General features: G+C 36.8%; 1 protein-coding gene across 2 annotated transcripts in view; it reads left to right on the top strand.

Moving 5' to 3' along the window:
* LAMA2 (laminin subunit alpha 2) overlaps window positions 1–27,680 on the top strand; it is a 380,736-nt gene that overhangs the window by 309,846 nt on the left and 43,210 nt on the right. For both annotated transcript variants that reach the window (XM_064447317.1, XM_064447318.1), the window contains exons 41-46: window positions 5,674–5,776; window positions 14,318–14,434; window positions 17,874–18,056; window positions 20,461–20,615; window positions 22,262–22,405; window positions 23,312–23,445. In XM_064447317.1, the coding sequence (XP_064303387.1) occupies window positions 5,674–5,776; window positions 14,318–14,434; window positions 17,874–18,056; window positions 20,461–20,615; window positions 22,262–22,405; window positions 23,312–23,445 (836 nt within the window). The remainder of the gene's footprint in view (window positions 1–5,673; window positions 5,777–14,317; window positions 14,435–17,873; window positions 18,057–20,460; window positions 20,616–22,261; window positions 22,406–23,311; window positions 23,446–27,680) is intronic.

Raw genomic sequence — 27,680 nt, 5'->3', positions numbered from 1 at the left:
TTGAGAGAACCTTTAAAAATAAGATTGTAAGGTAAAGCCAGCTCTCCAGCCTGAGTCATAACGAGGAACTTGGCTTCTTAATGCATATACTGTGAGCAGAAAATGTTCTGAGCATAGCCAGAATTATTTTTTATGTCAAATATCAGAGGAGTTAACAGCTAATTTGTGGAAGTCGGTCAGAGGGCAACTAACATACACTTCACAGGCACACAGAAACACGAGGAAATGACAGTATAATATGAAATTGCAAGACCCTATATTTGATATAGTAACATATAGATGAACAGAAGCAACTTGTAGTTACAGCACTCGTACATGAATAAAGGTAGCTTGCGGAGAGCTACTTCAGTCAAATGGATTATGAGAATAGCAAAAGCAATCACATGCTGTAAAGGCCTGTGTTTAGGAGAGAGATAAAGTGATCTAGCCACTGCACAAGATTTTTAATATTTTTAGGCCGTTTACATTGTCAACTTCTATTTCAAATAACATTAATTACTATATTTCTCTCTTGATGAAAAAATTTCACCTCACGCATTAGTATGCACTAGTTCTCTGTAAATAGTTATTTGTTTCACTGGAACTCCTGATTACACTGCAGAAGTAAATAAAGAGCTGTGGATTTTTTTCCATTCTCATTAGGATTTAATACAGATAGCTATCTTTTGCTCCTCTGATGACTCGCAGTGAGAGAGGCAGGCAGCTCTTTCAAGGATTGAATAGGAAAAAAAGACTCATACAGCAGTCAAGAAACAAAGCAAGCAATTACAGTATGGCTACAAAAGTATATCTCAGATGGGAAACCTCCTGATTATACCATGGAGAGAAGGTGAATAGATAATTTGAAAGGGATGGAGGTGAAGATGGACAATATGATGTAAATAGAGGCAAGTGAGTAGCAAGGAAAGAGACTAAGATATTATTCAGGTGAGGTTTTAAGCATCTCCATTGCATCTATTCATTAGAGGGAATTCATTTGTTTTTTGTTATGAGCTGTATATGTGTAACAGGGATCTATCTGATAAAGAATAAAATGGAGGGAGCTGCTGCCTTTTAAATGTAATTGACTTGATATAGAGTAGAGGTAATCAAATTGCTGTGGAGCAAGGTAGAATTTAACCATTATTTGGTAAATGATCACGTGAGGATTTCAGGACAGATTTAAAAAATTTGTTACTTTTGAAGTTCAGTCATCATTTTGCTGTTCTATTTTTTAAAATTTTATGCAAAGGCTGTTGACTGTTTGCTCATCCTAAGTGAAGAGCTTAACTGCTAACCAGGTAAATCAGGCTCCCTCTTTCTGCAGGCCCCAAGGAATGTACTTTTAGTTGACCTTCAGAACGAGAGCAGAAGTGCACCCTCACTCAGAGCTGACTGGAGCATTGTGGTTCAAGAACAATCCTAGAAGGCAGCATTTGTGGATTTGAGCCCCCCTAGACTGAGAGCCCCTAGAAACTGTGTCCCCTCCTTCCTGAGAAGGTGCTCTTTGGGACCTGTGTAGAAGAGAGAGATCATGCCTTTCCCCTCCTTTTGAAAGATGGAGCCATGTTCTCTGCTTTATGAGGGCAGTTGTTGGTGCCTATCTTCTGTAAAAGTCTAGGATCTCCAGATGCTAGCAGATAATGGAGAAAAGGAATGAAGCTCACATGTAACCCGGGGCCTAGCCTTTCTCATTGACCAATTATAATGTTGGGGCAGGGGGAGGAAGGTTTCCCAACAGCGTCAGGCTGGGCCTGAACTAGAGATGGTAGGGACAGGACTGAGTTTTAGATTCCACCCTGTACATCACTGGAGCAAATAATTTACAGAAACCTTAGTGATATATCAGTGGTTTTTGTATTTTGGTTTGTAATGGGAAAATTACTTTGTTTTCAAATTAAGCTCATGTTCCTAAAAGCAAGAATGAAAACATGCTTAAAATCCATATCGTGATTACAGGAAGCCTGATAAATGACTGGGAAAAAATGTATTAAAAATATGACAGAAAAATTCCTCCTGAGCTTTTTATGATGGATTTGCTCTCCCCTTTAAAAGCAAAATAAATTTATCACAAAAGAGAAATCTCTAGCATTCAAGCAGCTTCAACATCCCATTACTTAGCCAAGTCAGTAACTGACTGAAGAGAGGAGTCATATTAACAGATCCAGCTTGTGTCTCACAGATCAGAATCATAGTTTTACAATACATCTTGAAAAAGTGTGATTATTCTTAGGCTGTTTAGAGAGGTCTTCTTATAGGATAGTAACTGAAACCACAGGTGACATGTTAGGTGCTTCGGGTCCTAATTCCTTTTGACTTTGTAGTGGTACCCCAACAGTTATATTGGGTGTCTGGGTTTCCTTATGTGGTAACGTCATAAAGCTGCCTAGCCACCCTCCTTGTGAGGACATCCTGAGGTGCAAGTCACTCATAACATTTCGGTACTGCAGAATGCTCCGCTGTCTTCAGGACTGGTAAAAGTGAGAGTAGCCCTAACTCTTCCATAGGTGAAAACTTCCCAGAATATAAATGTATGTGAAAAGAAAATAACTTAAGAATAAGGCAGAACTATTTTTTACTGATGTGAATTAGCATTTAGGTCTATAAAATACCTTGTACTTGTGGAAGTTCAAGTACGTGATCCTCAAAACTATCCCAGTGCATTTACATCCATGCTTGGAGCTGTACCTCTGCATGTGACCAAAATCACCAACATGCCAGCAGGTTTGGGCAACATGGTGCCTACTTCATGTTTGCATCCATTCATGAAACCTCAGGAAAAAATCCTTTCTCCAAAGTCCCCAGCAATTCTCGGTCTGATATATGTTCAGACCGTGCCCACATGCACTCTTGGGGGAGTCTTCACAGAATGCTGTGACTATGGCTGATCTTATTCAAACTTGCAGTGTGTAGCACATTTCCCGGTCAATGTGATAAGTCAGTGATTCACACAATCATCCCTGGGAGATATAGGGAGATTTCCTCCATCCCAGAAGATGCCATAACCCACCAGGCTAAGGGCTGAACTGAAATCTTTCAGCCACACCTGCAGAGCTGGGCTGTTTGACAAAAACAGCGTTCCAAGATTCACTGAAATACCAGAAAAAGGAAGACAGAGGAGATATTGTTCCTAAATTATTTCCTTACCTAAAATTATCTTCTAACTATCAATTCATAGAGGTTTTCTGTAATCTGATAGATGTTTTTCTTTTGCTGTTAGACTTTGTTAAAACTTTTGCTAGCCCATGGATAGGAAAAATCCAGACCATTAAGGATGATGTATAGTTTCAGTGACAGCATTTTTTATGATAGTATTATAACAGCACTTATGCCTCTAAACCATGATTAAGATTGCAATGTTTGGATACACAGTGAGATCCCGTTTCTGCCACAAGATGCTACAAGCAGTCAAGCTGCACAGAGTTTGCATGGGGAGGGTAGGGGACATGAAGGAAGGCACAGGGTGAGGAAGGTGCTATCCTCAGGTTATGGACACTCTGGAGGAGACAGAATTAAAACAAATTAGATTCCTGAGACCCTGCAATTTTCCAATATATCTTGAACCAAAATCTTTTCTTACTTTTTTTTTCCTTTTTTTACAGCAGGTGTCCCAATTTAGAAAATAATATCAAAGACCCTTGGCTGTCAGTCTTATTAAATCATAAAGGGGTTCATCATGGCCCAGGCTTGCTACAAGCACAAAAACTCACCTCACACAAAGGCAGAAAATGTTTAGTTTTTTCATTATTGACTTCATCATAACTAAACGTCTCATGAGCCACAAGAAAAGCTAGCAAAAAAAAAGTATGTTTGACATCAGATGTCTTTCACTATTATTTTAAAACAAATATAAAATAAAACTTTTAATCAGTACAAGTGTATTTGTCTCTGAAGGGGCTTTTCTAGTATTAACTTTATGCTGAAATCTGTTTCTGACTAATTGTCAGCACATGCCCAGTTATTGTCCCTGGTTCAATGGACAACTTCATTTTGCATTGTAAATCTGGCCTTCCAACTTCATCGTATTGAATATAAACTGCTTTAACAGCCAGTCAACCATGCCTAGTCATTTAATAATAATAACAATCATTATTTTTGAAGTCCATGGCCACAGAGTGATCATACCCTGGGTTTGGTTGCTAATGGGAAAAGGAATATAAAAGTATTATCTGATTTGACAGGTGCATCTGCCACAAAATCTGGCCAAACATTCTTCCTTCAGGAGCAGTCTTTTGCTTAATTGGATAGTCTTTATTTTTTTCCTGGGTTTATATGGATTTTTCTATTACCAATGCTACTTGTATGTGATAAAGAAAAATCTATAATAAACTAATTTTGTTAATATTTCAAATATGTAGTTTCTGTTGATGTTGAAAGGAATTTGTGTACTCAATATTTCAAGTGAGCTTGGAAATGCAGCAGTCATGTGGGCCATACTTCTTAAAATCACTTAGCCTATGATGAAAGCTAAGCAGACATTTACATCCCATATGAATACAAGGAATCTTTAAAAGCTAATCGCTGTGACATGGCAACATATGTTGTGAGATATCCCACAACAAAAAACTTGGTTCTGAATTTTCCAAATACCCAAAGCACTCCCTAAGATTTTTAAAAGAAAAAGAAATGGGCAATTCCAGTGTATGGTTTTCACAGTGTTGTAGCAAAACAACAAAGATTCAGTAGTATGTGAAATATCACCTCTGGGTTTGCTCATTATATAAATAATGAATAGCAATAATAACTGTGTCATTTAATTGACACATAGTTAATTTTTGGGTATACGTATCTGCCCTGGAAAATGAAAAGTAGCTGCTTCCTAATTACATACTAGTTACAAGGCTATGACCCATGACTAATATAGCATGTTATCTGGCTGTCAGGAGTATTCTCAAAGAAATGTATTCAGTATGATGTGTGACCTGAGTTCAGTCTTACAAAATTGAACAGTGAGTGGTTCAGAACCTAGAGCATTTCCTACCAACTAAAAATACTAATCTAATTTGGAAAAATCATTCTATCTATTGATCAATCTCTGCACTGAAGATACAGATGGTTGTTTTTCAAAAGAAAGATCTTTAAGTAGCATGGTATGATGGACGATCGTTATTTAGTAATAAAAGTCATTCAGTCTAACTGCAGTTTGCCTTTCTTTTTAAACTCTATTTCTTTTGGATCATATTTTCTTTACTGGTCTAGCAATTACAGTTCTTGAATTTAACCACAGAGGCGTCTCTATTGTCGATATTAGAATTTGGATCACCAGATCCAGTCTGGCTTCTAAAGGTATTGTAGCTGCTGTTAGGGAGAAATACTGTAATGCATGGTGTTATGTCAGTAGATGGAGGGAGAAACCCATATTCAAGCTGAAATGTATTCTTGTTTGTTTGTTTTAGACAAAGTTTTCCTCCTAGATTCAAACCTGTTTCTGTAACACTATAACATTTTCTCTTCTTATTAAAGCCATCACTGGTATTCCAAAGGAGATCTGGCTTCCCATAAAAACAAAAGGAAAAGAATTAGGGAATTTTTTTTTTTTGGTCTGTTGTTGACCAAAATAACAGCAATGGGATATAATTCAGAGCACATTGATGTTCACTTAAAATTTAGATGACTGTTCACTTATTTCATCTTCATATATCTTTTATGACTTCAGATTTTCCTGTATGTGTAACCCTGCTTCTTTGTCTACAGACATCCGGTCCTCAAGGATCATTGAAGGATGGTGCCAAGAGTTCTCTTCAGAAAAGCTTCAGGGTCCTTAATGAAGCCAAGATGTTAGAAAATCATGTTAAAGGTATGTGCAGTATATGTCATTTGGGGCCATTAAATACAAGAAAAACATTGGGAGACTGCTATGCTTACAGTATGAAGAAGTCACATCAGTAGAAAAAAGTATAATTCATTATCTGATTTGAAATTGAACAATATATCAGTGAAAAAGATGCTTCTGGTTTGGGTCCAGGCATCATGCAGGGTAGCTTGTCCCTCTGTCTGTTTCTTGGTCAGAAAGGGTGAGGAGGTTGGAGCCTTGATCGTCTCTTGCTAACTACAGTAAGGGCAAGAGTAAGTGTGGAGGAGAGAGGGATGGAAATACTGGTTCTGATTTACTAAATGCTGTAGCAGAAAATTAGTACAAAAACCAGCCCGGCATTAAATTTTTATTCTTGTCAATGCAGAAGCAGGGTTTGCAATGCCAGTCAGAGATACCACATCTCTTCAGGATGTTTGTGGGATTGTGGCAGAAAAGGGAAGCATGGGGAGGTAGTATGAAGACGTTTGCCAAACAAAGAGTAAAAGAGTAATGGGAGGGAATTGCTAAGTGTTTTCTCAAAAAAAAAGAAAAAAAAGAAAGAAACTAAAAACAGGTCTCTAGAGAAAAATTACTATTTTCACACATACAAATAAAAGTATTTGTTCGTTTCTGAAGCATACATAAATGTCTAAATGCAGCTCAAATCATAAAGTTTGTAAATTCCAAACCAAATACTTTGGTTTCCTAGTAAAAAAAAAAACCATTTTTCATTTCTAGTCAATGTTTTCCACTGGGAAAAAAACTATGTGGTTTGGTGAAATGTAAAAGCTGGTAATTCATGTCAGACTGTGCCTGTAAAGTCCTTAATATTTTCTCATTGATAAATGGGACTGTTATTGGTGAATGCCATAGTATGAGAAGATAGGACAGTAGTCAGTATGGACACATACGAGGTGTTTCATGCCCATGTGAATAATCAGCTGCAGAAGTACAGGGTGAGGAACCATTGTCTGGGTAGCACTTCTCTAGAACGAGAGTAAAGAGAAGCATGGTTCATGTCCTGGTTAGAGGTAGAAAAGGCAGATATCACAGAGGAATGCATGAATAGGAGCATGGTTTTCCAAAACACATGAAATAATCCTTCCACCTTGTTCAGGTTTCCTAGTGCTAGTTACTGACTACAGTCCTGGTCACTGAACTTCATGAGGGCTGAGGTGTTTTGCAGAGAGTCGTGAAGAGATCATGAAGACATCATTGGAGATCTGGGGGGGAGGGATGAGAAAGATTGAAACAATTTAAATTTGTAGACTGAAAAAGAGACAAAAAGAGACAATTGAGTAGGGACTTAATATTCTTCAGTTATGTCAAGGTTTCTCCAAAGAAGATGGAACTAACATGTATCAAATGCACTGATACATATCACATACTAGGCAAATCTTCCTTGTAATTAAAACACAGAAGTACTGGAATTCATTACTGAGGAGATATGGAGATTCAACCTTTGAAAATCTTTGAAGAACAGCTTAGACAAACATCAGTGAGAAATGACTGTTGGTCAGAAGGAGAAAAATGATCTTTGGACAAACATCTGTTCTGAGCCCACGATTCAATGATCTTCTGATCATTGCAACCAAAAGCATTTTATTTCTTGCATCTTTATACAGACAGATTGTTTTATAGGTCCTCTAAGAAAATACTTACTGCAGCACTAATGAAACATCTGTTTAACAGTACTCAACACTTCTTTCTCCACAGCAGTCTTAGAAAGGAACTGAAAAAATAATTCATTTCAACTAAACCTGAGGGAAAATAAGCATGATACAGTTATCCACTTTCAAGTAGGCCAACACTGAGTTTCACACATCTGCCTTTGTGAAAAATATTAAACATTACTGCTTTAAGTGCTTTGTTTTTACATATGACAAAGAAAGCAACTTAGGACCATACAGTGTTTGTGCCACTGGTATAGGAAAGTCTGAGAGGAGGATCAATTAACTGAGTCCTCGGTACAATCGTTGTGAAGGTCCTTCATCCAAATACTGAGTAATAATTTGATTAGTCTAGGCAGGATAAGTTCAAGTTGATAACTTTGTGGTTTATTCCAAGTTAGTACACTGTAATCCCCTCCCTTTTGTAATTTGAAATTTTGTTGTGTATATTTTGAGAAGCTTGTGTCCAGTCACTGTAGTTTTTAAAAAATTCTTTCATACTAGATACATTGTAGTTTAGTCTGATTCGATTGGCTGAAGCTATAATAGTGTTAACCTCGAGTTAACCACAAGGATGGGAGAAGCATAGCACTTGAAAAACTGTATGAGAAGACAGATTTAAGGCTTGGAAGAAATAAAGTTGAGGAGAGAACAACAGCTATGATATGAAAATTTTTGCTCATCATAGGATCTGAAAATCAAGATGGATTTGTTTGTTTGTTTGTTTCATGCATCAGAACTAGAAAAATCACACACAGTAAATATGTGAGGTTGAGATTGAAACTGCTTGTCACAGAGATCATGCCTGAAGCCTCCCTGTCATGCTAGAGTAGTTAAAATACGTTTTATTAGAAACAAGACACATTTTTGTAATAGAGCCCAGTCTTTCAGGTTTGAACATACAAAATTTTTGTTGGCCTCCTGGGAGATGCATTCCAAAAAGCACACAGCATGAAGGATGCGATCCATACATCTTAGGGTGATCTTTTGGCTATTACTATACTTCAGTTTAGCTTTGGCAGCTCTAGGATTTCCAGCTGCAGAACTAGTTAACAAGTAAACATAATGTTTAATAAGGTCATAAAGCATAATGTTTCATAAGGTCATTAATTGCATTTCACTGTCATACACTGTTGGGAGGTTAAAAACATCATTATTTTTTTGTAGCAGCTCTGAGGAAAAAAAATGTGTCTGCAGTTACTAGTAAATCTTGGATGTATACTTAGGGTGTTCTTTATTGCAACTCTTTACTGCCGGATTCAGTACAGATTTAGGGCTGGAGGGGCATGTTTCAGTAAATACGTTACAGAAAATCACAAAATTATGAGGGGAGGCCAGTGTGCAGTTTAAGTAGCATGGCTGAAGTAGAACGAATAGGGATGGTGTTAGTGCCCCTTTCTGGAATGCAAACTGCTGCAGTTTGCCATGGCTAGTGTATAGGAAACACTAAAACAGCAGCCCTGTCTCTTCCCTGCCGCAGCGTTCCTCTGAGCAGGTGAGGCCACAGAGTGGAGTCCATAGCTTTGTGCTCCCCAGGCAGTTACATCAGAGTAATCATGTATTCCACATAGCACAGTTCCCTATTTTCAAGGACAAAATAAAATAATGTCTATGCTTAGATATATGTCAATTCCATGTGCCCACAACACTGTCCAATCTAACCCTGAGAAAAGATGTATTACAACCTCAATAAGACATTACTTCAGAGATTTTTGGAAAAAGTATGTTATTCTCCAGTTTTACACCAGTGAAAATTTAAGTTGATAACAGTTTCATAATTCAGAAGTGAAGGTCTAAACAGTCTAAAGATTCATAAAGCAATCCTAATGCAAGCAGGGACCAGTGCTTAAAAGGCACGTATTAGATCTTTGTCTTTGTTCTTGTCCCATACTGAAGGGTAATGAGATGGAGCTTTCTTAATGCCTTCTGATATGTCCTAGATTTAAAGTGCTTCATACGGACAAATATTCTGAACTTTTCTCAGTACGCCTTTTTGCATCTGATAAAACAAGGCCATGCCCCACAGCGTGACCCACAGAGATCAGTGGATGTTGTGCCCAGAATGCAGATGCATAAGAATAAAATGTAGTGACCGATTTCTTTCTTACCCCACCCCTCTTTTGCTACAAAGGGGTGATGTTATTAGTATTATAAGCATAATCCCGTCTGGATGTGTTGGTGTTTCCAGGATAGAAAGTGAGAATTGAGTGTAAAACTAATAGCATGATATTTTCTTATGATTCTTACAAAGCCACCCTGTTCAGAGACTCGTCTGGAAGTGCAGGGTGGATGATAGGCGCTCTATAAAGGCCTGGTAGACAGAAGTAATCATTAGTTTAAAATTTCTCTGCACTACAGGTAGTACATTAGTTAAAGTAATGAAGACCTGTAAGCCACTCAACTAATATACACTCCAGAAATCCAGGCTGGTCTCTGATGGAGGTGGGAGTATTTTCATGCTACATTATGACATTCCCCTGATTTGTGGCCAATTACCCTAGTTATAAAACGGCTGTTAATCACAGAAATGTTTTATATTACCACCAAAAACTGCTGAAACAGTCCTTACAAAGCAAAGCTTCTGACAGAAGCTATTAAAATGGAGATTTAGTCATTTCTCTCTCCGTGGTGCTAGGAGTTAGAAGGAATAAGCCTGGTGGGAGAAGCAAAATCTGTATGTAGTGCTCTGGCTGGCTAAGAAGGAGTTCTGAAATTTTGGCTACAAATGCGTGAATGCTGCTGCCTGCCAGCTTCATTCTCTCTGTGCCTTGAGGGATTTTCAGTTTGCCAGGAGCAATTTTTCTTCCTTATAATTTTGAATTTACTGTTTTAAAAATATACTTGCCCCAGTGCAGATTTGAGACTCTATACAGGCTTTGTCAAAACTGATCAATGAAAAGCGAAAATAAGATGTATAAACTACTTTTCAGCTGGAGACTGGTGTCAGGTGGCTACTGAAATTCAACTCATGGCATTTCTTTTACTTAAGAATTGACAAGTTGAGGGGGACTTGTCTTGTCTGACAACATGTCAATATTTTTAGCTAAAGCATTTTCCAGAAGGTAGGCACAGCTAAATCCCTTGTTTGTGTATTCTCCTCTGCTTTGTTTTTTTGCTGATCTGGCATATTGCATTCAGCAAATTATTGCATCAGTTTGATGACCAACATAATATTCATACAAAAACTACAGTCAGTGCTGAAAGTAGTCTTTTTAAAAAGTTAACCAACATTAGCTGCATTTCTTTAGTTATATTTCTTTCCTCTGTTTGTTCCTAATGCTGATTTCTAAGTCTTGCTTGTTTTAGGGGAAAAATATTTAGCTTGTGATCCATCTTCCTCTTTATAGAATGAGACTCTGGGGAGCAAGAATGGTGTGTGGAAGAAGCAGAACAAAGATAACAGAAAGGAATATGCTTCATTTGTCAGTATCCAATCAATAAAAACAGCTGCATATGTTGCTCCTTGGTAGATTTCCTTTATTCTTTATTCTTTTTATCCTTTATTCTTTATCCTTTATTCCTTTATTCTGGTTTGGAGTATATGCGTTGAGTAGCATAGCCCCGTGTCCCTTCTTGGACAGTTTCTCATGGAAAACTGTATTTGGTCATACTATCAGAAGACATCTGTTTCCACTAACATTGCAATGGTGGCACATCATCAGTAATGAACCAGTGTCACATATATATGTGTTCTGCAGGCACTCATAAATACTTCTCTCTTGTAAAAATAGATCACTGTGTATAAACAGTAATTAACTAAGTTCTTAAGTGCGTTCTTAATGAAAAATATGAGTGTAGGGATTTTTTTATTATTATTTTCATTTGACTTATTTCAGTTTGTTCACTTGGAGGAAAAAGGGATGATGCTTTATTCTGTAATGCTATGTTTAACCATGGAAATATAAGCAGAAATGGAAAATCTTTGTTCATGTTAACCAAGCCAGAAAAACTAAAGGCCCATACCTGCAAAGTCCTTCAGGACCCTACTTACCCTTTAGGATTTAGTTTGAGTGAGGCATGGATAGTTTTGCTGATTTGAACAATAAACAGTGCATTGATTGGCATCCTGTGCCGTCTCCATGCAGAGCTAATCAAGTGGAAACAGGATTGAAATTTCTCAGGATACTCCTCAACCTACACTTTAATGTGAATTGATAGTGCCTGACATCTTTCAGTGCAGACCCACTAGCATCTTCCAAGTCAGATAAGCTATCTGGTTTGGAAAAATTTAGATTCTAGCTGCCTGTATTTTGTCTAGCCTCTGTGGTTAACTGGAGGATCTCAGGCCTTCAAATCATAGCTCCAGTATTTTCATAAATGCTAATAATTAAAGGGTAGGGAAGATCTGAAGTGAAGTCAGTTCAGTTCGTGATTCATATGCAAAATCAGTGTTTAGCGAAAAGGCCATCTGGATTACAGGATGGGAAGTTACTTCAAAATACAACTTCATGTTACTATCTCTGTGCAAAATGAACAATTTCCTTGAAAAGCTGGCATGGGCCTTAGTATCTCCTCACATCTCTCTGTGTAAAAGCCTCCCTCAAGGTATTTATTTATGGCTATATTATTATATTTTTTAAAACACAGTTAAAACGTATTCGACGAATTAAAAGAAAGAATATTACACAGGTGGAGTCTTTCATTTTTAGGTGTTCAATTTCAGGAGTTGTAGGGAAACTTCTCTTATTAAAATCCATAAAAATCGGTTTGCTGCTATGGTTACAAAGCTGAAAACAGAGGTCTAGAAACATGATTCTTCAGAAATATAACGGGGGGATAATTAGCATAATGTTGGATCTGTCAGAGTAAAGAGGAGAAAAAGAAATAATTTAAGACTATGCAACAAAGTTAGTACACCACCACTGGAAATGAATCAAATATCGCAGAAATATTAACACACTTTATAAGCACTAACATTCCAAAAGGCACCAGAGACACCTAGGAAATATCAGGCAGACCATAATTTCAGAATTAAATGGAGGAAATTAAAACAGTTTTGTTGGTATTACTGCTTAACAAGAAATTAACTCAGATAAAGTCTCAGGGCATTTAAGACCAGAATCTCATTAGTTCATCGTAATTTAGCAACATCACATTACCAGTAGCCTCATTCATCAGTGGAGACAAAACCTGTCATTTAAAAATAAAGGTGTTTTTGAGGGGAAGAGTGATCTTATAATTTATATGATTCTTCCCAACTTTAGTCTTAACTCTCCTCTTACAGATCACACAAATGTCCCATTCCGCTGCAGGACATTTTGCAGGAAGGAAGGCTTACCTCCAGGCACTCCTGCAGTCCTGTGTGTTGCTCTAATTTAAATGAAGCAAACAGATTTCTTCCTGAATGACATTTCAAAGAGTCTAACAACAAAAGTGTGATTCTCATTTAAATTCCATGTGCTATTTCAGTCTTGCTATAGTCTTGGAAAACTTAGTTAATGATTCTTGTAGGTAATATATGTTTTGTTGGATTTTTCTCATTATGAATTGCTTGTTGCCCATCTAGTTTTAGGAAGCCTTACATTTTAGAATTTGTGGAATGTGAACCACAACCCTTCATTTTAATCCATTATTCTGTTTATTCTCTCACAAAAGGGTTACAGCCCTGATGCTGTTGGAGATGCTGGAGTACCGATGATAGATCTAAATATTGCCTCTTAATAAAAAGAGATGCTTTTTGTTTTTGACAAGTATGTGACTATAATTCACTGAAAAAGCTAATCTCCAGTGTGTTTTCCTATCCCAGTATCTACTTGGATAACTATCCAAAAACTAGGTTTTTATTTTCAATAACCTGTCACATATCTGAAGATCACAATCACAATTTGTATCACGGACTCCATTTCTCAAATCATTCTCCTCTTCCTGTTATCAAGCACGGTGATGTTGAAGTAGTTTCCCAATAGGGCATGCTTTAAGGTAAGAAATTACCAGCTGTCTCTTCCAAAGACTTCCATATTCATATGAAGAAATGATGAAAAATGCCCCCTAAGATAGTAGTTTAAGCATTAACTGGCATTTTCGCTGTCAAACTTTACCTCTAAGTTTTGAAAAAACGTCTGTTTAAATAGCCATAAAGCTTAGCTGGAATCTCACTTTGGAGAGTTTGAAAAATTATTGCTATGTAAAGGATAACATCCGTTTCCTCTGTAATGTAGAGAATACGACACGCCTGTGCCTTTGATTTCTACTAGTTCTTCTGTTTGAGCAAATTCTTAGCTTTGAGTTTTATCTACTAGGTGGGGTTTTTTCAAAAAAAACTGAGTATGTTTATTTCATAATAACCTGTTGTTAGTGTAATCTCCTCCTATTGATGATCAATGCTAGGGTGATCTCATGTTTTCTTCAGATGTTATGTCAACATTGGTTAACTTTGAGAAAATCCAAGAGAACTGGGCGCTGGTCAGTCTAATTGCAACAGTAAACTGGCCTAATTGATCTTGCTTCTTTCACATTCCATTCAACTCATTCATCCAAGACAATGTCCTTAGTAGCTTAATCTAGGAATCAAAGCTATGTCTAAACATCACACTTGTTGAATCTATCAGTGGGTCATTGTGTGAATTTGCATAAACCATACCATCTGTGATTGTTATTTGTTTCTTTCCTCTGTACACCTTAGGAAAAGCCTTGATAAATCCACAACAGTGCAAGAAACTCAAGCATCTAGACACCATGAAAGTAGGGAACTTAAAGAAACAGAGGAAGATTATCAATGAACCCTACAACCAGTTTCACTGCTCTTCCTCGTTTGCACAGTATAATGTCTTAATGATAAATGGCTTGTTCGTTATTATGCGTTTTAAATTATGTGCAAAGAAAGGATAGTGGAAACAAAGAGTTAAAACTTCTGCACTATGTGCACTTTTTATAGAAAAGGGGGATAACCTGGACAGCATGCAGAACAGGCTGAAAGATGCTGATGAGAAGAATTCCATTCTCCTGAGAGCTCTGAATGAAACCTTTGGAAAGCTGTCAGCCATTCCCAATGGTAAGCTGGAAAAGTGCTGCAACACTTAACTCATCCCCGCTCATTTTCCATTTTCCATTTTCCATCCCCCCTCATTTTCATTTCATTTTCCATCATTTAACATGTTTGATTAATCTTTGCCTGTGTCCATACTGTGTCCACTTTGGCCATTGGCCGCTGTAATAAGATGAAGATGAGCAATGTGGGAGAGAACTGAACTGAAAACAGATACCTGGTATCTGTTTGTGTTTAGGCATGGTAAAAGGTACCATCCTGCTGCACTTTGCAAAAGGTTTCAGAAAAAAAAAAATTATGATGGCAGAAATTATGATACAATCTGAGACAAGTAGTCTTTTTTTTAAACATGAAAAGTCTGTTTAATGAACCATTATAACTTATAATATATAAATATAAATAATATTATAAATAAATATAAATATAAATTATAAACCAGTATAATTTAACCCAAGAAGAATAAAGACTTATTGCCTTTACCGAAAAAGCAGCATGAAATTTTCTGGGTTTTGTCGTACCTTTCGACCATGCTCTCATTGATTTATGCTGCAGTATCATTTGCAGTCATTGTTTGGTGTTGTATATCTTTTTTAGACTGTGGATTGCTTAGAACTGGAACTGGCTTTCCTCAATGAACTCTGAAATGCTATGCACATTTGTAGTTCTATATAGTCAAAAAAGATTTTTTAAAAATCTGTTATACTCATTAATATCCCAGAATCCTAAGATGTTAGCTACTTTGTGTTGTGATAGCAAGAGACAGGGAGCCACAACGTAGTTTCATTATAATGGACAGTGATAAACTGAACGTTTGTTTCAGAAAATAAAGGTTTTTATCAATGTAATTTGCTACGACTCATTCTCCAGTGAGCGCTTTATAAACTGAAGATATGCCTTAAGAAAAGTCTCTAAAAAAATCTGTATTCTGTCTGATTTGTGATGGCCTGGAAGGTTCAGACTGCAAGTAAAAACTTGACATGAAAACCAGTTAACTATTCATCTTGCACATTTTTGTGGCTTTAGGATTCCAAATAACTGAAAAGTTTTGGTTTAGATTTAGTGATCCTTGAAATCAGTCGTTCACGAAAACTTGTTTTAATATGTCATGCTCATCTTACGCCACTTCCCAGGTTTTGGCCACAGGTATTGACATGACCATTTCTCTTCTTGTGCACAGATAGATGTCTCAGTCAAACAAAATGGACCTCTAAGGCCAGTTGACCTTAGAACACAGAATACTAAATATGAAACAAGTAAAAGAAATATGAAATATTCAACCCTTAGCAATGTAATAAACTCTTGTCAGATTAGAGTTACAGGGTGCTTGCTCTTGGGACAAGGACACTCATAAACAAGTGGATGTGTATTAAGAATGAAATTCTGAGCAAATAAATGGCATGGATAAGAAAATGCAGTAAATTAGTTGTCCAACAGGGCAATAACCAATGAGGATGGGTGAGGAAATGACCCTGTCATATATCTTGTTCTTCAAGGATTCAAGGAAGTGGAGAGCAGCTTAAACTAATAATTCTTATGTCCATGCTGTACTAATAGACAAATAAAAGCAGTCGGATTCAAAATTACTTAGACAGGTAGATCACCTTAGAACAAGGACCCATATGTGCAGGAATAAGTATAATATAAATTGTGGCTGAAAATAAATATAATTTGTGTGACAAATATGGATAAGTAACACAGAAAGTCTAACTTTCACTCTGCCAGATGGGTGCATGACCTCTAATAATGGCCACAAAAAGAGATACTTAGGTAACATGAAAAAATGGAAGTGAAAAAAGGCAGTCAGAGCTCTCTGTTCTTTTACTTGTCAGTACTGATGATGATAATGGTTTATTAAAGGTTCAGTTGTATTTTCAAGGTGCTATTCTATTTTGGGGGGGGGTTCAGAGCCAAAACTTCAGAAATAAGGGCAAGGTTGTTAGGAGCACAAGTATAATATATCTTTACTCAAGAAAGTAAAAAGGGTCATGTAACTCCAGTGTGCAGGACAAAGCCACCAATTCTCTATGGCCTTAGGAAACATCACATGTCCCCCAGGTCACAGGCTTGATCGCATCAGATGTTCCACAGAAGAAGGACCTACCTAGGAGACCATTTGAAACCTATACTGTTGATCCATTGAAATGGAGAAAATGTCCGTGTTTCCTATGTCTTCACACAGTCATAGAATCAGGAATGTAAAATCTGCTTCAAGCAAATGTTGGTATAAACTAAACTATCTCTTTTAGTCAGAAAGGGAAAGAAAACACAACCTCCTGTGCTTTCCCCACAACTGCAATGCAGCCTGTTGACTTCACTGACTACCACAGGAAGCCCCAGTCAGTATGACAAGTGGCACTATCTCTACATGGTTGTTTCAGAGGTGTCCGAAATTTTCAGCTGTACTCCAAAAATTCTCATATGACTGAGGGACATGAGGATACCTTGGAGAACACAAGGGCAAATCAACTCCAAGAACAGTTTTGCAAGAAGCAGGTGGCAAAGCAGGTTTCTGCAGGTCCCACAACTCCACCATGGTGTGGTGGTAGAATGGGAGTTCACATGGGTTCCCTTGCAAGCTGGAGTGTCCACTGCAACATTTTCTGCTTGCTCACTCCCTCCCATCTGTGGAAATTCAGAAAATTTGGCAGCTCCTTAGCCCAGCACAACCTGTGCTGCTGGCTCATCATGTGATGTAATGCCAGTGTGGCAACAGCACCTGAACTGCTGAACAGCTGCATGATGACTTAAAGCAATACGACTTCCTAACATGAGATTTGAATAAATACCTACTTGAATACATAGCTGTCTGTTTTATCATTTATCAATAGCAGAATGAAAAACATTCCAGACTTGAATGTTGTCACGCCGAACACTTCATTTCCATTTTGCAAGCAGAGAGGTGGGGCAGCATTAGGCTAACTGTTTCGCTCAAGGTCACCAAGGATGTCTATGGATGTTTGTAAATAATTCAGTTAATGAACCCTTAGTCTCCTGATCCACAAAATTACTTGTCACTGTTTCAGCTGAAACACATGGAGTTTGATCTGTACTCTCCACATCACAACACTGAAAGTCCTATTTCTATTATAAGTACCAAATATTATATCTGCCACTACATCAGAGGTTAACCAGTGAGTCAACAGCAACCACAAAATTGCAGAAAAATTTACCTAATAAAAATGATTTGTCCTTTACGCAGAAATGGAGCTGGAGCATTTTCTCTTCTTCAGGTGGATTTGACGTCTCAAAAAAGACATAAGGGGACAGATTCTGCAATCCACAGCTTACAATTAGTAATGTCTTACTACATGTGAAGTCAGAGCTGTTAAGGAACTCGACAACACAACTTAAGATGGTAGAATTTTGACCCAGCTTTATTCTCAAGATGTGTGAAGGAAACCTCTGTACTCTAGGCAATAATTTTATTATTCTTTTCCACTTACAGATACAGCTGTAAAGGTACAGGCAGCCAAAGACAAAGCAAGACAAGCCAACGATACTGCAAATGATGTTCTGGCCCAGATTAAAGACTTCAACCAGAATCTCCTGGGCTTGAGAAACAACTATAGTAAACTTGCAGACGATGTGGCGAAAACAAATGCTGTTGTGAAGGATCCTATCGAGAACAGTAAGATCTTTTTTAGGTTGTTTGGTGGTAGGATTTTTTCAGTTCATTGTTTTATTTCACATCCCAAAATGAAACAGAGAGACCTCAGAATTTCAGTCACATAGCATTACCACAGTAAAAGGAATGTCTATCACTTCTATTTTCTAGACTTTATGTATAAAAAAAAATTTAAATCCTAAGGATTGCTGCTAGTAGTTGGAAAAAAGCTAATGGTAGCAGGATGAACATGTAGTGGATAGGTTTGTTCCGCAGATTACTTTTTAAAGTATTTAGGAGGTGAATAATCAGAGATTCTGACCAGCAATTCAGCCCTGGATTCAAGCAAAATTCCATGCACTACCCCTGTCTTCAGTCAGTCAGGTAACTGGGCACCTAAAAGCATCCAGTTTAGGACGTTGTCATTCACATTCTATGGACAGATAACCTCTTCAAATTGTAGCTGTAGCAGTGAAAGGAGTTAATCACAATGGCCATTTGTCACTGCCTACCTATTGCAAGTTCCTGATCCTGCATCAGCTGAGATACATGTGTGAGCCCCAGGTGTAATCCTCATCAGGCAGACTGGTCCATACTTGTTTAGACAATATGAAAAATAGTTATTGATTGAAAAAGTGTGGTTAGATTACAGCAGGTTATGGAACAAGCAGATCTATGAGGTAATGACCTCTGGCAGGGTAGTGATGAACAACTGAGAAGTGGCCTAAAAGCAGTAATTTCTTGGCACTGCTGGATCTAGACTAGGCCATCAGTCCTACCCCAAGTATTCTAAAACTGTGTGTGCATTAGCATTTTAGTTGAGATTAGGAGCAATAGTTTAGAAGTGAATCTCTTGATGATGCCAGTCACCATGATTTGGTTCACACTGAAGAGTGGTCTTAACACTTGCAAACTCTTTCATGTCAGATAAAGTTTAACTGGAACATTTTCTCCAGATGTACATTTCTACCATTCTCCAACTGCTAATGGTTACTCAGATTACAGAATGAGATTAAAGTAAATGTAGAGTAAACCCCTCTAAATGTATATAGGGAGTATGTTGGCACTCATGACTACCTGCTAAAGTAGACATAGCCTCTCTTGTATGTCAAAATTCAGGCTGTGAACTCTCGTTATACAGATATGCAATATATAAGTGGTAATGATTTTTTTCTAGAATAATTCTGTCCCTTAATTTACTTTACATTTGTGTTTAGATCTTCAAAACATTTTCTTACGTTATCTACTGTTTTTTCTCTTTTCTTTGTCTCCATATCTTGCCTACAGAAATCAGTACGTACGTTTTATTTCTTGCTGCTTTTATTGTGCCTTTTCCAGTAAACAATGATTCACTGCTTACCACCAAAGCTTCTGCATGGTGCTCTACATTTCACATTCATCAAACAGTTAAATAGTTACTTTTTTAAGGCGCTGAGAAAAAGTGACTTGGTAACTAGTTTCACTTACGTGAAACCTTAAGAAGCATCTTGAAGGTTTGATATCAGTCTCTGGGTGACTATTCAAAAACTAGATATCCAGACTTTCATGCTTTATTTAGTCATTATTATTATTATTATTATCATCATCATCATCATCATCATCATCATCATCATCATCATCATCATCATCATCATCATTTTCATTCAATATACATTCTTATGGTAAATGAAAGTTTGTCCCTTTCAGTGTCATCCACAGAAGCCCATACCCTCATGCTAGCCAAGTGCTGCAATCCATAGATCTACTGATGAATTGTCAAAGAGAGGGCATTGTCCTCTGGTTGTATGTTGAGAGGCAAAAAAGTCATTTGAAGCTTAAAGAAAAAGAGAGAAAAAAATCCTTGTGAAATTATTAAGTTCACCTGAAAAAAAAGAAAATTATTGCAGTTTACTGCTACTGGTTTTTAATATGCTTTCAGTATACATACAGAATTTTAAACTTGTGACCAGAATAAAGCCATTTTCTAGTAGTGGCCATTACAGTTAATTCAAGAATTAACTTCAAGTTAATTCTAACCCTGTTTCAGAAATTACTAATGGAAACTAACCAGTTTTCATTAATCGAGCATTTTTGTTCAAAACTGGAGTTTAAAAAAAAAAAAAAGAGAAAGTAAATATTTAATTCATAAGTGTATTTTGCTACAGGAAATGTTTTCCATTAGTGTCATCCTGACCTTAAGCATAGTTACTGCTTCAAAATCCTGCTTTAATACCTGTGTTTGCTACTACTGATACTTTAACTTAATTCTAAATATTCTTAAATTATCTTATTCTGTTCAGGTCACTTCCTCGGCTGTGCGTACCTCATAGTGGCATATACAATCACCTGAGTATTGTGTATGCAGAATTTTCTTGGATTTTATTATTGCAATGTATAATTACTCTCTGACACTATTCTCTAAAACTCTGCCTTGTTCTTTCTTATGAAGTTGCTGATGCAGATTCCAGTATTAAAACCTTAGAAAAGGAAACAGAGCGCCTGCTGGATAAAATCAAGCCAATCAAAGAACTTCAGGATAACTTAGGGAAAAACATTTCTCAGATAAAAGAGCTGATAAATCAAGCTCGGAAGCAAGCCAATTCGGTAAGCCCTCTTTCTCAGTAAGATGACCTTTTGAGTATTGATGGGATTTCTTTTATTTACTTATTTATTTATTTTATTTATTTAATTTTCTATTTCTTTTCCACAGGGTGAATCCTTTTAATTCGAAACATGTGTAAAGACAGCAAATAAAGGAGTCTAATTTCTCAGATAAACAGAGAATATTCTGTTTATTTTCACTCTGTATCTTGTTTCTTCATTTAGAACATACCCTTGTTAAATTGATAACATCTGTAGGAATGTATCTGGAAAGGTTATTATTTAAGAAGTATGGTGGATGATAGCACAGTGGAAGAGTCACAACATGATTGATTTTTTATGAAAATGAAAATGTATTTTTTGCCTTAGCACTAATATTAAGCCCCTGATTTCATTTCATAGAACTTACATTACCTGAGAATGACACCTTCTCAAACTGACTGAAATTGCTGAGTGTATTTGCTTTTCCCATATTCTTGACTTTCTTTGTCCAGCAGCAGTCCTGAGGACTCGAACGCGAGTTAAGAATATATTTCTAGTCCATTGAATGAGTTTGGAGTCCATCTCCCTGACTCAGTAATACTCTAACCTGGAGGATCAGCTGGTTAATAGTAGGGTTATTCAGCTTGTGACCTAATGTAGCAAAGGAAAAAAATTCTTGAAGATGATGCTTAAGCAAACATCCTGAAAAGTAGTTGGAAAAAAATCTACAGAACAACAGGATCCTGGGAAAGAAGTCTATTCCATATACTCAATGAAATTTGCCCATGATAGAAAGACAGGCTACAGTGAGGATATGGTTTTGTTACATTCATCTTCTGTCTGAAGGCTTTGAAATACTTCTCTGAAGTACTTTGAAGGCTCAGCATTTCTGAGACAGGAAAATTGAGAGTTTGGTCATATAATTGACAAAGTTTGACCTGAGCATAAGGTGATACCATTATGTACATCTATTCTAATACATAAACTTCTCTATCTGGAGTTGAAATAATTGAAGTACTGTTGTACTGTCATTATATCTATGCTGTCATTATGAAAGCAAACAGTGTACCGTTTTTATCTGTGCTCAGAGCCTGAGGAAACTAGCACACAGATCCAAATGCATATGTCACCCAGCTGTGAAAATGAAACTTACTTACGAATACCAACTCCATTAGAGGCTATGTAAAAGCAGTGGTAGACACAACAGTTGGTTTAAAAATAATTGTTAAAAGGTCTTGTAAATTGGCACAATCAAAGATATTGCAAGTTAAAAATAGATCAACTTGTCTACCCAACAGCAATGTGCTGTGATGCCTTCAGGAGTGCTGCTTCTTTTCCTGGCTGCACATTCTACTTACAGATTATCTCTACCGCAAAAATTCCACTGCTGTTTGTGTTAGACCAGTATATATTCCAGCTATTTTGAATCCATACAGTTCATCCTTTCAAATCTGAATGCCAGAAAGAGTTTTATTTCCTTTTAATAAACAATCCCAGAAGGATAATTCCATTTCTACCTCCTGCGCATGTCCAAGCAACTCCCTTGTACATGTAGCAAACAAATGGGAAGAAAAAAAAAAAAGATTATAGTTGTTTGGAAACATCTAAAGTTATTTCTGGAATAATAAGCAGTAAACTGAATTCTTTCTGCTATGCTTTTTTTGAAGATCAAAGTGTCCGTGTCCTCTGGAGGCAATTGCATTCGCACATACAGACCAGAAATAAAGAAGGGAACATACAACACCATCATTGTCAATGTGAAGACTGTAGTTGCTGACAATCTGCTTTTTTACCTTGGAAGTGCCAAGTTTGTAAGTCTGTTTCCTGCTTTTCATGTCAGGGTTGCTCTATCAAACCAGACTACTAACAAATACAGAAGATAAGAAAGGAATTTTTTCCTCCTAGAGGCTTCAAAGCAATAGTAGAGGGCCTAAGATAATCTAGACATTTACTGGCTTTGGTATTAATATAGGGACTTCTAAAATAGGACCAGGAAATAGGTTTTTTATATTTTTTTATTTAAATAGGTATGAAATGGGGGACTACATTAGAGCTTTAAAATTCTCAGTGCAACCAGGGTTAATTTTTGGGTTGATTGTGGATTTTCCCTTGGGAATGAAGTAGGTAATCATCTTGCACCTGTCAAAGCTCCTATTTATTGTAATTTTAAGTCAAGACTACAATTACAAGCATAATAATGATGAATGATTCAGGTTCCCATGAGCCCTATAGCAGACAGACTTCTAGAATAATCAATAATAATTCAGTAAATGGGAAAGGCATTATATTTCTAACATTTTGAACTATATATTTTATTTACCTAAAACAAAATTAGGAGGCTAGATGGCATCATGTATCAGCCTAGAATCCTGACATCTTTCTGCCATCCAACGGATGCTTTACAAACAATGTTACTCTGCGTTAAATCCTTCTCTGGATGGCTACCATATCAACATTTCTGTAAGTCTGGCAGCCATTTACTGCATATCACTGACAGAAGTCATTTGCCATCTTTAGCTTAAGATACCTCATTTGAACCAACGAAAGCAGGAAAAAGAGATTCTCATTTTAAATCACTGTGAGAATTGATGTTCATACTTTACTGTCTATATATGGGTTTCTGATGCCTCATTAGACCTTCTGAAATGTGAAGAGTTCTGGAAAACTTCCTTTAATTAAAGTATGAGATTGCTTCTATTTTCATATTTTACATGTAGACTGACTTCTTGGCCATAGAGATGCGCAAAGGCAAGGTGAGCTTCCTGTGGGATGTGGGATCTGGTGTTGGACGGGTAGAGTATCCAGATCTGACCATTGATGATGGGTTTTGGTACCGGATTGAAGCCTCTAGGCAAGTATATTTATTTTTCACTTCGAAGATTTAGCTCCTAAAAAAAAATGGTTAAATTTAACAAGTTCTGCTTCTAATCCGCTGTACTTAAGTTGGCATACCTCAGGTTTACATGGAGATGTTTGCTATGTTTGAAACATCAACTTTTTAAAAAAAGATGTTATAAATATGAGAAATTCTAGCCTGGTTTATTGAAAGCTTTTGAACCTATGTCCAGTGGTACCAAAAGTGTATATACCACAATTACTGTTGAATTGTGAACTGTTCTGTGTCAGCAATTTATTTTCATCACATATTTCCTCTCTAGCATCAACAATCTATGACTGCTTATATTCCCTTCTGTTTACCTATCACTCTATCAATTCTCTCTTCTTCAACTAGCTTCCTTTTAAAATCAGTTACAGGCTTTGGCACTCAAACAGATAACTACTATTCTTTTCTCCTTGAATTTCAGGGAGGAGCAGCTTTTCTGAATTTCTGGTCTTGATACAGTACTGCAAACAAATGGTCTGTCATACACCACTATCTCGATTCTTACTCAAAACACCATTTCCATAGTCAGAATGCCTCTTCAAACTGGAGATATTTTAAAAGATACAGTTTATGAAAACTCAAGGATGAAATATTCTGGAAAGTTAAACTGTACTTTGTAATTTGAAATCAGCTGCTGAATGCTTTTGAACTTTAGAAATATAGATTCCTTAATATTCAAATTTCACATTTGTTAGCTAAAGTTTGTATTTTCCATTCCAATAGCAAACACATGAGATACAGCGTAGTAATAATAGCATAAGGATTACACAACTGTATCTCCTTTATCTTTGACTTCTGAACAGATCTTAGTAATTTAGATAACATCATCTGTATTGCAATTTTATATGAAGCTGATTAATTACTCCTGCATCATTACAGTTAATTTCACATAGTATTGAACACAGAACCAATAATATAGTCAGAAAATGGGAGAAAGAGGAGAAAGAAAACAAAGCACTCTAATTCTGGTCACATCCATGGCTCTCAGAGGAGGAAGTGGCATCCAGTTTAAATAATATAGTGAAATCACAGAAATCAGCCACTCAGAGCAGAGAATTAAATAAAATTATGGCACCATCTCCAGAAGCTGGCTTAATGAAACCTTATTGCTAGGAGAATACAAACTGGAGTACGATATGAATTGTTGAAATTTTCACCAGTTCATATTATGCATACTAAAATAGCTTCATGACACAGTAAAGCCAGACTTTCATTTACAAGAAAGCTGCTTCAGCAGAATATGGAGCCAGGACATGGTTTAAAAATTCACACATCCTACAAAAGCACATTGCCTATTAAGCTGGTTGTTCTGGATGTATGGGGTGTGCATGCCATTAGTTTTGAACAAACTGCTGGATCAGCAATTTAGAACAATTACAGCTGCACAAATTTGAAGTACAGGGCAGTGTTTAGGAGAATTATATAGCAGAGACATTAGTTGAATTCGGGGAATTAAGATGAAGAGCTCGGGACTGATTTTGCATTCTTAAGGCAGACTTCATAAATCACATACCCTACTGAAGACTCTTCAACTTTGAACATTTTAGTCCGTTTGATAACTCTCCTCTGACTCCCTTCATAAGCTGTTGGAGAGTTTTACTCATTTCATTCCCTCGTCTTTTTCCTCCAAATTTCTGCTCAGTTCCAGCCACAGACTTTTTCAGCAACCTGACGGAGCTGCCTGAACAGCTGGAGCAGGGCATCCACTTAGAATGGAGAGATGAGGTGAAATTCTGGCCTTGCTGAATTTTGCCATAGATTTCAGTGGTGACAGGCATTGACACACAGAAAACAATGATATGGTGGGTTTGAAGGTTGATAGCAGTTCTTAATGAAGAATCACAAATGGCCTTAAAAAGAGGAGATGTGGTGGCAGAGGTTGTGAAATTCTCACAACTCAGCATACTGAATGAAGTCGAAATATAAAAAAGCTAGCTGTTGAGAAATGATCAGAGATGTTCAGTTCAGTTAACGTCTATGCCAAAATTTCCAGTGTGTTAAGTCTAAATTGGTAAGTACCGCATCTGTTTTCTAGGGACGCTTTTAATTTTCATCACCTTTTTATTTAAAGCATACTAATACTTTGCATTTTATTGTATACGCAGAGGTTATAACGGATTTTTTTTAAATTAAATTGAAGTAAAATTTGTTTTTTCCTATAGGAATTCCTTTAGCATTTCCCTATACTTCGATGATACAGGAATCTAACAAATGTCACCTACAGAGTTACTTACCTGCTTACAGAGGCAAATCTGATCAGCATCAAGAACTGCAATCAATTAAAGTGTCAATTAACAAAGGAAAACCTGGCAAAACATAATGTGACAAAATTATGTAAAGCAGGTTTGGAACATGCATACAATGTCAATTTTGTGAAACAGTCAAATGGATGACAACATTTTTGACACTCGCTAGATCAGTGAAACAATGTCACTTGACTTCAGCAGGCCTAAAATAGGAGCAGGACCTGATAAGTTGTGATTTTAATCAAGTGTGATTTAAGTATTAGCATTGTTTTAATTGTGAATGATAGAGTTTAAGCAGCACCTTTCCTTTGAGGACAAAGGACACTTGCATCACAAGTTCACTGTAGACACAACCAGCCCAGCTTAGCAAGAACTCAGTTTTAAACTACTGTGGCAAATCTAAGCCATATTTTGCAATGAAGGTTTTCTGTGCTCTCAAGGGGTCAAGGAGCAGAGGTTTCTACATGGTGTTTTGTAATCTAATGCTGATGATTTGCAAAAGCCATCTCACTTACATCACGTATCTCCTAAAGAGCAAACCCTGCATGCATGGCATTACATAAATTTTTCAGATGGTCAGCCACAAAGTGCTGGTACGTATTCTATAATCCACCAGTTTTGCAAGAACTGACTGTCACTAGAACAATATCTTCTAACCTGATGACTTGTCATGCACAGGATAGCAATGTCTTTTTGCTGTCAAGTTAGCGAGGTTCTTTCTTCAAGCTCAATTGTCCTCCCTAAATGAGAGAGAATTATTTATGGTAGAGACTCCATTGTTAGCATTTCAGTCTGTTTGAAGACGAAAGACATCCATGCTATCTGTGACATATTAGACACCCTAAAAAGTGTCTGTCTGCTCAGTGACTTCTGCATTATTGCACTTGGATGTTTTTAAACTGGAATCTTGATTTCAGCACAATATAGATTGAAAGTGCCAATTACTTTCTTTAAGAGACCATCAAACTTAAGCCTTTCAATAATTACTACATTGAGAACTTTTATCCTTTAAAGGGCTTCACATCAATAAACCTTCTGAAAAAAATAAAGTAAAAATTTTTGATTTCTGCTGCATAGAGAGGTATCCATTTAGCATTCAGTTGATTTTGAAACAGAAGGTAAAATATTGTAATTAAAATGAAATTTTAAAAAAACCCAAACCTTTAGAATAATGTGGATGGCTTTAGACAACTTCTTTTAAACTATGTGGAGCAGCTACATGTTCACATACTCCAGATGTCACATAGGAGATTCGCTAGGAAACTGAGAGTCCAGTCCATGTGGTTTCCAGAGCTGCCAAATGAAGGTACGGGTGGGTAATCAAAGAGCCCCAGTGTTTTTCTGCAAATATGTATTTTTCACGCTGAAAGCCTCTAGATCCCTGACTACAAAGCAGGCAAGGTGGCATAGATCTACAAAGGTATTCCCCATTGATTGGAAGCTCTCAAAATTACTTTGCAACCCTGCTTTACCTGTTCAGGAGAAATTTATCAAAACTGAAATGTCTCAGCTAAATCTTTTTTAAAAAATTTTTTATTATTATTATTAAAGTGTCTTTTCTACAGTTCTATGTTATTTCATAAGAAACTGTCAACTCATTCTGTTTTTTGGGTAATAGATTCTGAGCCAAAGGAATTTCTGAAGAGTGTTTTTTAGACATAAATGCATAGTCTTACAGGATTCTTCCACCCTCTAGAGCCCTGGACCAGTAAACTTTCTAAATCCAGGAACTCTGTAAGTACAGGATAGCAATGTCCTCATTTAACTTATTCAGTAGCTGAAGTTATGCAACCTTCCTTGCTGTCCTCTAAATATAAGTTCTTCAAGTGAAGCTTTATTTAACAGAAATGACAGTTCTTCCTGAAAGGTATGCTTTTAACTTAGTTTGCTTGTTGCTTCAGTGCCCCAAGACAACCTTTTTTCTTTTCTCATTAGACAAAAAGAAATTTTGCATCT

This window comes from Phalacrocorax carbo, chromosome 3 (genome assembly GCF_963921805.1).
Source record: "Phalacrocorax carbo chromosome 3, bPhaCar2.1, whole genome shotgun sequence".
Lineage (NCBI taxonomy): Eukaryota > Metazoa > Chordata > Aves > Suliformes > Phalacrocoracidae > Phalacrocorax > Phalacrocorax carbo.
This window is presented reverse-complemented; position numbering and strand designations above follow the sequence as displayed.